Source organism: Esox lucius, chromosome 10, assembly GCF_011004845.1.
Source record: "Esox lucius isolate fEsoLuc1 chromosome 10, fEsoLuc1.pri, whole genome shotgun sequence".
Classification (NCBI taxonomy): Eukaryota; Metazoa; Chordata; class Actinopteri; order Esociformes; family Esocidae; genus Esox; species Esox lucius.
This window is the reverse complement of record NC_047578.1, coordinates 28936629-28947789: the sequence shown is the minus strand read 5'-3', so window position 1 is coordinate 28947789 and position 11161 is coordinate 28936629. Positions and strand designations below refer to the sequence as shown.

The window sequence follows — 11161 nt, the reverse complement described above, 5'->3', positions numbered from 1 at the left end:
AGTTGTTTATCATCAATTACGAGTAAACTGTAAAGAATAACTAACTGAATAAAGAATAACCATTCATGTTTCAGCCTCAAAATGTATAAAAATATAAATGAAAAACTTCAAATAAATAAAATCAACAACTACATACTCATGTCTCAATTTTATTTTTCAAGCACCTGTTTAAACAATATTACACTTACAGTTAATTCATTTGTGAGCTTAAAACAAATAATGAAAACAATACTAAAATAATAGAAAATTGTGATAGTGATAATGTAAGAGAAAGGATGAAGAATTATATGAAACAATATGGTACAATAAACAAATCAGAATCCAAACCATAAGACATAAGAATATCAAACAACTTGTGGTGCAAAATATCCCTAATCTCCAAAACAGAAGGTGCTTCTGCAGTATGTGCAACTTTGTAAGAATTGACATGTTCAGCTAAACAAAACGTTTTTAGTGCAGTTGTAATCAAAAGGATCTGCTCATCTTTGATAACAATATTCTGGATTACATGAAATACAGGCATTTCATTTTGAACTTGAACACAAACTGCTAATCCTAAACGGTAAGTAATTCCACAGCGCTTGACCCATTTTACATTTAGAACCTTAGTCCACATAGGTACATTAAGTTTCTCCGCAATCTCAGCACCAACTTCCATTTCATTTAAGGGAGTCATTTTCCCAGGACCTAATTTCATGTCATTTGGATCAAATGTTTGCCAAATGTAAGCGATTTGGCACTGGTGTTTTTTTGCTAATGTTTTTGTTATGTTTTTAAAGCTTTTCAACTGCTTTTTAAAAAAGTTATGCTTCGCTTCATAACGCATGCACCAACTATGTAGCAATGGTCCAATTTTCTGCATACAACTGGGGTAATGCACCATAAAATGATGCTTTGGCAACAAGTTCTTGTCAGGAAACAAATGCTTAAACAAACTGTGGTGCTCTGCAATCAGGTATTTCAAATAAATAGTGATACCAGTGGATATAACTGAAGAAAACACTATATTGACTATCTGAAGCAATAAAATAAACAAATACCAGTGATGATCATTAGGACAGACAAGATCTCCAAACATAATGGGTAGATGACGCAGTAAACACCAGCTCTGGGTGGCATTTAAGCCCAAGTCATTGGAACCCTCTCTTAATGCTACACCAGGAGGTTTGTTGTTTTGTTCCAAGAAGCCATAGTTGAAACTCTGAATTCTTCTGTGTACTTCTGCTGGTGTGGTGTAATTGTCAATCAGGTGCTGAAGGAGTAATTTCATTTCATATTGTCCGACACCCTCTAATATATCATGCATGATATCAACTGAAAAATTTGCAGTCGTGTGGAAATATTGCAACGAATTTAAAAGGCAAGACTTTTTTACTCCCATTACATAAGGTAGACTGGGATTGTTCTGCATACTCTGACAATGTTCAGCATGAAGTTCTTTAGTTCGCACTGACATCTTTGGACTATCTTCACTGAACTCTGTCTGAAAGTCTTCTTTCTCTAGTAGGCAAAAGCGGCAACAGTACCTAGCACTGAAAGATTCTACAAAACCAAATAAGGAATGGACTCCAAGGTTGTCACCAGTAACTTGGACAATGGTTCCATAAACTGTATGATCAAATAAAGGAATCTGAATTCCATTGGTTTCCAGTGTTGAGATATCCTGAACAAGCGGAACAAAATTGTATTTAGGGGAAATATTTCTAAGGGTAAAATAGATAGCTCCTAATTTATGTATTCCCTTTTTTGATCCAAGGGGATTTGAGCATTCAAATTCATCAAAAAAAAGCTGGATCTGAACAGCATGTCTTTGTTTTGAAAAGAGCGCATGATTCTTAAATAATTCTCCATCTTGTATGTCATAAAGAAAATTTGGTATTTGTTGTGAATCCCTCATCATCATATCTTTAATTTTAGGGTGCTTATAAATCGACTGTATTGTCTCAAGAATTGGTATATATACAAATTTATCCTTAACAATGGTTTGGGCGAAAGTTCCAATTGTTCTATTACGCCGTGTAGCAAATCTTGTACCGAGAACATATTCAACAGGATCTATTTTCCCCCATTTGTCCGAAAAGTACTGCATTCTCTTACTCTCAGTGTTTAATGCCACAAAAGGATTTTGCATTTTTTCAAAACACTGATCAATTTGAGACTCAACCAAACTTTTTATGGGCTCCTCTAAAGATAAGCTCTTTTTCACAGACTCTTGTGTTTGACTATAAACGTCTCCAACCACTTCTTCTAGAGCACTAACAACATAGTTAATAGTTGTCTCTGCGACACCAGCAACTTTAAGTTCGGCTACCACTGTTGCACAACTGTTTTCTATATTTGTTTTTGGGAGTACAGACTCACAAGTTGAATTTTGGTTTGGTAAAACACCTACATCCCCTAGTGAAATGGAGTTGGCGTTGGATGAGCTTTCACCATAATCGAGGTGTAAACGGTCAATCGCACAACACTTGCTGAGATGCTTTCGTAATCCAGAAAAACTATGGTAAACATGTGAACAACCTCTTTGAGCACATTGCTCAAAGAGGTTGTCCTGGACAAAGGCCATGAACTAACTTAAAGTGCCTTATAAGGGCATTGGCACTAGCATGCCCCCTTTTACATATGAAACAAATCATCTGCTCACTGGAGCATTCTAGCTCTTAACTCAGCCACTCTAGGATTCACCTTGGTGGTTTCAACATCTATGTCATAGACAGTGGTTTGCAGAAAGTTGTACACATTGGTAAGTTCCTGACAGTATGAGGTGCCAAAGACAAAGTGAGCTTTGAAAAGCTCATCAACACAGGCCAGTGAATTAGAGGCCTTACAGGGTAGAGCATGTTTGTCAATAACAATAAAACAAGACTGGACCCTACTTCTCCTTGGCCCAACAACAAGCAGATATGGCTGGAGGCTCTCTCCAATGGTATCCAAGTGCCCTTGGATACTGGTACCGGTCTATGAAAGAATGAAAATACATTAGTGCCAATGTGACTTAAAAGTTAAACTCACAATACACAATGAATCAAATATACAGTGATGTCTTCCACCAAAGCTTCGGTAACACTTTACAATACGGGGGCACTAATAAGCATTAATTCATGCTTAACTAATGCACAGATAATACTGAATTAATGTGTAACTCATGATTATCTAAGCTATTCATTAATGATTACTATATTAGGAATTAATTAAGGTTAATATATATCTGGTTAATATATTACTTCATACATGAATTGTTATTAATTAAATATGTAATTGTGGATTAATTCCCTAATACATTTTTTTTAACTAATAGTGTTAATTAATATGTTAATTACCACAATGAGCCAAAAGCCTTGAATTTCAACTTCCAGATATTACAAGTAAACTAATGTGCATTAATACATGATTAATTACTGCATTATTAGTGCAACTTCATGTGTAAATTACAACAATTACTAAATGATGAGTTAATGATGTGCCTCAACAAGTAAAGTCACAACATAATTATATATTTGCAAACCATTAGCTAATTATTAATTTATCATTAACAACCATGACTAATCATTAATGAATAGCTTAGATAATCATGAGTTACACATTAATTCAGTATTATCTGTGCATTAGTTAAGCATAAATTAATGCTTATTAGTGCCCCGTATTGTAAAGTGTTACCAAAGTTTCTTTATTACATACTTCCAGCAGATTGTTACTAAGCAGGGCTCCAGACTAACTTTTCCACTAGGTGCACTGGTGCTACCAACTTTCTCAGTTGGTCGCACCGATTTATTTATTTTTTGTTGCTACAACATAGGATTAATCGATGCATGCTGATTTGGGCTACACGATTTGGGAAAAAAATTCATATTGCGATTATATATAAACAAAGGCTTTCATGAGTCAAGTTGTATGGTTCTCAAGTAAAATGCACACACACATGCTGAAATGTGCACAACTCAAACTAGAAACAACAACTAAATGCATGCATTAACGTTGACAGCCTAAATTAATTTATTTCATAAAATCACTGCATTTGCATCATATAATCGCATAGTCGTGACATTGCAATTGCGATATGATAAAATGTGCTGCACTAATGCCAATGAAAAGGTGTCTCCATTTTTTCATTTTTATATGACTTAATTCCTTAATTTCCTGAATTTCTCTCATTTCCGGTGAACATTCTGTGCTCACTGTACATCCACACAAAACCATCAATGGTTGACTTTTTAATGTTGTATTTCTATTTTTTATTTTGGTTGCAGTCTGCAACCCTGCTAAGTATGTATTAAGTAGAAAAGAATAGCACAAGAACAACAATGTGGAGAACCAAATAAGAACCTGTCTGAAAAATAAGCAAGTTCAATGTCACACAGTAACACAACATTGTGAACTAGTGTCATCTGCTTAATCAGTAGCTTCACCTTGATGAATTTCACAAGACAATCACATGCTTTTCTCGCTGAGATCTTTCCCGGTGTTTTGCGGCCTTGACTTGAGGGTGGCAAAAGGTGAACCAGCATCAGAATGGAAGACATGTCGCTGTCCCAACCTGGAGACAAGGAAAACAAAATAAACAAATTTGTTTTAAGTTTTTAGGTAGAAGGGGTTGAACATACCCTCCTATTCAGTTGAACTAGTTTAACTTAGACTTAACTTCACTTGGATGATATGCTGGTATAAATACATTTAACACTCCAGTACTTTTATACTGCACACAGAATCAGTATTAACAGCATATCCATGGCCAAGTTTTGACGACTACAGATGTGATGTGTGGATGAATTAAGGTGAAACTTCTAAAGATATTGAAATGAGGTCATAGAGTTAAACTTTATCTACTACATATCAAGCAAACTTTTTTTTTTATTCAGAGACCCAAATTAAATCAATTTCAAACTGTAAATCTGCATCTCCTATACAAGGCCTTTGATAAACAATCAGGGATGAAAAGATAGAGAAACAGGTGATTTTCATTCTGACAGTTTACCCATTGCAAGTCTGTGTTGCAAATGAATCAAGCATGTCTAATGGGTAAAGTTGTGACCACATTTTTATCTGAATCATGGATGGAAATTAGCACCAGCCACCAGCCAAATGCTGGTGATTTTGTGTTGTGGCTGGTAAACTTGTTCTACCTAGCAGCCACTGTGGTGGCGTAAATTAAAGTAGCATGCTGTTTCACCCGGACACTTTTAGAGGAGGCACAACTTGAGACTTTACCCTATAGAATAAACGGCTTAAGTTTTGTAGATCTTGTAGTATTTATTTTCACATGCAGTTACACATTGTCGGTTAAAAACAATAAAAAGGCTGGTCGATTTTGGAATCCACTAGCCACAGTGGCAGGTGGACAAAAAATTTAATTTCCATCCCTGATCTGAATAAAGCTATTATTGTCATAAATGCATAACTTGTTATTAAATAATTTAAGTTATAGCACAATGTAGTTACCTTCTTCAACTTCAGTGGCTTCAGCATTTTGGATGAGGTCTTGGAGCTCACTAGTCTGTGTGAGGCCACGGCTCTGTGCAATAACCTTTGGTTTTATGTTGGTAGACCACTTCTCCAACACCTTTGCAGAGGTCGCATCACCAAATAGAAGTCCAAAATCTTGATCAATCTGTACAAAATGCCAAAGATAATTAGGAAGATAAGTAAAGTAGGTTAGAAGCTTACTTAAAGATAGTAGGAACCACAGTAGAATCTCACTTTTTTACCTAATGAGTCTGGGTTACTGCAGAACAACAATAGCATTGAATATCATATGTGTATGTTTTCATGTTTAAAGATTTGAAGTCTCACATACCAAGCCTGGTATATCAATGAAATGCGGGAAAATAGAAAGAATATCAGAGGACTCTTTAGGGTCATGCAGCATCTTCTGGCGATAGGCAAGTGTTAACCTCATCTTTTCCTTTACCACTGCCTCGTCAGCTGTATGTTTCATCAGGGCAATTGCTTCCTGACACTGACGTTCATCATTCAACCAGGTGTCTTCTTTGAAGGGATCTCTGTCAGTAGTTGGCCCACCTGAAAGTGTTTAAAACAATTTGAAAACCAAATATTTAGTTCCTTTTCTTTCAAAAGCACAACACATTTATACCAAAAATCGGTGATTGTGTGTACGTTTTGCAGGAGATTAAAAGGATTTGTGGGACTCCCATAAAATAGTAAAAAAATATGAATAAAACATTTAAAACTAATAAATTGTTAGTCATCTGTTTAAGAAAAGCAACAAGAACTAAAACAAAATAGAAACAATTTACAGGCCAGAGTTCCTATTTGTAACACGTTTGCAGCATTGAGCGATGTAGCCAATCACAGACATATGGTGTTGATTTCCTGAACGCAATGGCCAATCAGAAGCATTTAAGACTCCCCTCACCTCTTAAAACGGACTTTTTGTTCAGTGCTGAATTCTGCATGCTGGCAAATCCTCTGATTATAACAAAGTGTAGATATTATGAAATATTTATTTTGTGCAGTCAGCTTCACTGCTAACAGATGTGTGAGATCTATGTAACGCTTGACCTCATTTCCATTATAACTTAATGACAGACCAATCTGGAACTAAAGAATACCTCAAAGACAAGTCATAAATGTGAGAAAATGAGTAAAATAAGCTTATGTTGTTAATATAAAGTTGTATACTCAATATATATTTTTTAAAGTTGATCAAGCCTTCCAGCCAAGCTAATAAAAGCACTGACTAAACATCAAATCTCACACCTGTTTGTGGTTGTCGTGGCCGTTTCATCCGTCCCTCTGATGCTTCTTTCTGCAGAGTTTTTATTCTCCATGCCAGATATCCACTTCCATCTTCTGCATTGTAAAAATGCTCCTATGACCAGAACAATACAAAGACTTAGTAGGTATACATTACAAAGCTAAAGAAATAAATACCATATGAATTATAATGTAGATAATCTTTACTATGCAATACAGAGTATATCCTCCTCCTGTATATCAAAAAGATTGAGAGGCAACAGCTACTTACATATCCAAGCTTGCTCCTTGGGTCAGCCAAGCATGGGAACAGGGTGATGATTCCCTTTGCATATTCTTCTTTTAAACGTCAGGAAGGGCTTGTTCTTTACACAAACAAACCAATTACAACTCATAACATCATAAACATCAATTTACAAATAAATGTATGAACAACTTACCCATGTTCATTTGTCATCTGGGCCACCAATATTTTCACCAAGTCACGTCTTCTGCTATCTGACAAACTTTTAGTGCGTGTGTATTCTTTTATGACCTTCTCGCCTCCGGGGCTGCTCTTCAGTATATCTTCAATCATCTGGAGGGGGGAATGATTTAAAATCGAGCAGAGATGCGAAATTATTAACAACTGACAAGTGTATATAGTTCCAAATATCTTTACTATTTAAGTAATTCTATATAAATGTAATTTAGAGGCAAGATTGTGATCCTTACTTGGTCAAGACGACGTTCCTCAGATCGATTTTTTTCAGGAGGACTTCTAATTAACACTGCTGTGTCATCAGACTCTGATGTTCCCTCTGTCTCTCCCAAATATGAGCTTAAAGAATCTGCAATATAAGCTATCGCTTCGCGTCGGGCTCCCGATTGCAGCCTGTCGGGGTTGTATTTCTCAATAACAACCTCCTCGCTATACATTATCCCTTACTTAATCATTTGTTCATGTGCAGTAATTCATTAATGATGGAACTTCCATTAATGAATAACTAGCCTAAACATGTGATGCGTAGGCTATGCGAATAACTAACGTTAAAACGATTAACACATTGCTAACACTCTAGTAATAACCACCATGGAACCTAAAGTGTTACCAAATGCACTATACAACATGAATTAACTTTTTTCACTAATTTTTTAATTTGTAATAACAGTTTAACAGTTCTGTTAAGGCGCTCATCCACATCAAAATGGCGTCATCAATCCTAATGTTAATTTAACTCATTACAGAGTCAAGTACATGTGGCCTCCATCTATTCTAACGTTAACCTAACTCAATACAGAGTCAAGTGCATGTGGCGCAAAACTCCGCTCGTCACGATAGCTAACGTAACGTTATAGTGGACAAATATTTGATATTAAGCTAACTTAGCTAGTTTAACTGGTGTCAATTACTTGATTTGGTTACAAAAATAAGATAATTTACGTTTAAAATGTGATCCTTAAACTCTAAGTTAAGGTTAGGCTATGTGTTCACCTTCCCAGTACGTTAAACTAACTTAAGCTAAACATTTTGGTGCACCACAGCATCTAAAAAGTGATTAACGTTAGTGATTTCTCCTCGTTTAGCTAACGTTGTCGAGCACTAATGCTCACGTTAAACTTCACATCAAGTTAACATGAGAAAGCAATCTCTGTAATGTTAAAACACGGCAAAATGATCTGAGCTCAAAAACGAAGCGATTATTATGAAAATAGGTAGTAAAATTTTAAAATTATACTTACTTTTACGTCCAGCAGAAGCTCAACTTCTCTTCCAAACCCACATATGCAACGGTCGCGATCGCCGTGATGAACGTAATGGCGGATAAAACACTCAGGGAGAGGAGACAATCTTGGGGAGGAGTCACAGTTAACGGTTACTCCAGATTACTCTTTAATTTTGCTCCCCCTCTGTGGACACATTTTATTCTGTTCACTCAAAATAGATTAAAAACAACTATTTTTGAGGGGAAAAAAAGTTACTCTGGAAAAATTACTCTGCCAGTTTTCCTGTGAAGGTGCTAATGGTGCTTGTCTTAACAACAACTGTTCCTTTTTTGTTCTCCATTTTGTTCTGCTGATGAAGGGGGAACATTTCAAGGAGATTCCTAGGAGGTTGAATCTTTTAACCTACCAGAAAGAGAGACAAAGGTTTTCTGGTTCTGCTGTGTCTAATCCAAATTCACCATTATCTCAATCAAAACCTACTTGTTCACCGCATGGTCAACTAAGTACTCAGTCTCTCTCTGGACTCCAATTAGATGTACTTCCAAAGTCATCCCAAATGTTTTGCTCCTCCAAATGTCAGATAGTCAGTTGTGAACCATTTCTTTGCAGGCCGGTGTAACAGAACGTAAAAGTCAGATGTATATTCTAAGGTGTTGTCCTTCATAGCTCCAATGCAGCTGTTGTTGTCTCCATTCCAGCTGCTTTATCAGCCAGGTCAGGAGAATCTGTGTGTTCTCCTTTGTGAATGTCAAGATGACCAGTTTTAGCCAACGGCTCCATAGCTGCAGGCTTTGAACTCCGAAGCCCTCCTGTAGAGTGTGTCGTCGATCTGCAGGTTCCTCTCTCAGCTACCTGGACAGCAGATGAGATGTTACCTGGTATGGACCCAACCAGCGTAGCATGATGTTGTGCAGTAGATCTTTTCCGCGCCCCTGTAGATGTTGTCCAGAACCGGCGCTTTCCTTCGCCGCCATCTGCTCGGTTGGAGGCTGCCTTCTCCATCTCATGGCAGAATTGTCAGGACTAAGATTAGTCTAGCTCACAGGAACCCAGGACCTCTCTGTAGATGTGCGGCGCCTCAGTGTAGACTTCGCTTGTAGCTGTAGACCAGTGTGTGTGTTTGTGTGTGTTTGTTTGTGTGTCCATCTTATCTCTGCCCACCTGCCTCTTGTCCTTTAAGCCAAGCTCAGTCTCTCTGGGCTCCAACCAGTCGAATTGTTTTCAAATGTCCGGTACCGGAAGTGTGAATCATCCTTGAGAAGATTAGTTGTAACTGCACAGTACACCATCACAAATAGGTCCATTACATTAGCTTGTAACCCAGTTCCATCAAACACTCAAAACCGTATTCCCAATGTCTTTCTTCTTCCTTTGACTAAATAGATTAGACCAGTTGTAAACAGTAACAGTATCGTTAAAACATTAACATTTCTGGTGCTTCTGTTCTGCTAGTGTAGCAAAACAACAATTCCACTCTTTTCTATAGTTGGTTTACCAACTGAAAAATAACAACAGTACATAATTTCTCATTTCCCGTCACTGTTTCAATTACTCATCAGCTAAGATAGTTTGTTTACATTGAAGTATCACTCTCAAAGAGTAGTTCATGGACAATTCTCAGTTCACCTATATAATTTACATCTGATTGTGTTGTATCAGAACTACAATCAAAATCACCATTGTTTCACCTAAATGATAAAAATAAAAATAATGAAGAGGTATTGAATATGTAAATAAACCTGGAATTAGAATACCCAATTTGATATCCCCATTGAGTCTGTTTCTCTCCTTAATAGCTCAAACAAAACAAAGACCTATTTCGAACAGCCCCCCACCCATTTCACTGGTTTTGTGTCAGTGAGTTGGGCACGCCATCGGGTCTGCACCTCTCTTTAAGCAGAATTACTTTCTCATTATAAACATGTAACGAATAACCAAATGTGCTCCCTGCACCTTTTTACCCACTTATTCCATAGTGCATGAGATTACTTCTAATCAAATATCAAATACCTGAACAATTCCATCAAATTAGTTATTTTTGCTAAACCATTTCAAAATGGTAAGATGTATTCTACTCAACCATAACCATGTTAGAGTTTGTATAAAACAAACTTTTCAGAAAACCGAATTAGACAAACTGTGAACGGACATTAAGGGATGTAGATTTTTACAGCAACCAATTTTCTGCTATAACAAAATTCTTCATGTAACTCTCTAAATACCTATTTAAATCCCTTTGGACTCTAGGTTCAACTCTTTTTCATTATAGACAATTATTTCATACATTCCCCTCTTTGCTTTTACGACAGAGTCAAATGAGAATGACTTCAAGTGAAAGCAACATTCATTCAGTAAAAATGTTCTAATCGAAAATGTAACAAAAACAAATTAAAATGACAAAAACTTTAAGTAAATCAGGAAATAAAACAAATATGCCACACGTTCGCTCGTGTGAAGTAACCCAGAAAACCTATAGGCCAAATTAGCATATACACATTTTGCATTTCCACAGGCAACGGCCAAACGAATTTGAGACTAAACAAACATCATGACTCAATTTACCTCCTAACGTCTAGGGAATTTTCTCAACTGTAGATGTGTCTATGTTATTCAAAATAGTGGCGGACAGGCAAAATCGCTACTTTCATGCATATGTCATGCAAAGACATCAAATTTGTACTAGCAATTAACAATGTTGGATGACTTAAGGTCTCCACCCTTATCACAATTTGATTCGAAATCA

At 36.5% G+C, this 11161-nt stretch overlaps 1 protein-coding gene across 3 annotated transcripts; it reads right to left on the bottom strand.

Moving 5' to 3' along the window:
* Positions 1–253: 253 nt before the first annotated feature.
* LOC109615581 lies at positions 254–8627 on the bottom strand. Of its 3 annotated transcripts, XM_034294674.1 has the most exons (8): positions 7426–8414; positions 7152–7288; positions 6983–7076; positions 6715–6826; positions 5792–6015; positions 5437–5605; positions 4407–4534; positions 254–2958 (listed from the first exon to the last, which is right to left on the bottom strand). In XM_034294674.1, exon 8 carries the CDS (start codon positions 2564–2566, stop codon positions 284–286), a length of 2283 nt encoding a protein of 760 aa, XP_034150565.1. In that variant the 5' UTR covers positions 2567–2958; positions 4407–4534; positions 5437–5605; positions 5792–6015; positions 6715–6826; positions 6983–7076; positions 7152–7288; positions 7426–8414; the 3' UTR covers positions 254–283. The 3 variants fall into 3 exon arrangements, with proteins under 3 accessions (XP_034150565.1, XP_028978736.2, XP_034150566.1); XM_029122903.2 differs by having other exon boundaries at positions 7152–8414; XM_034294675.1 differs by lacking the exons at positions 5437–5605; positions 5792–6015; positions 6715–6826; ... (1 more) ...; positions 7152–7288; positions 7426–8414 and adding an exon at positions 8434–8627.
* Positions 8628–11161: the final 2534 nt, after the last annotated feature.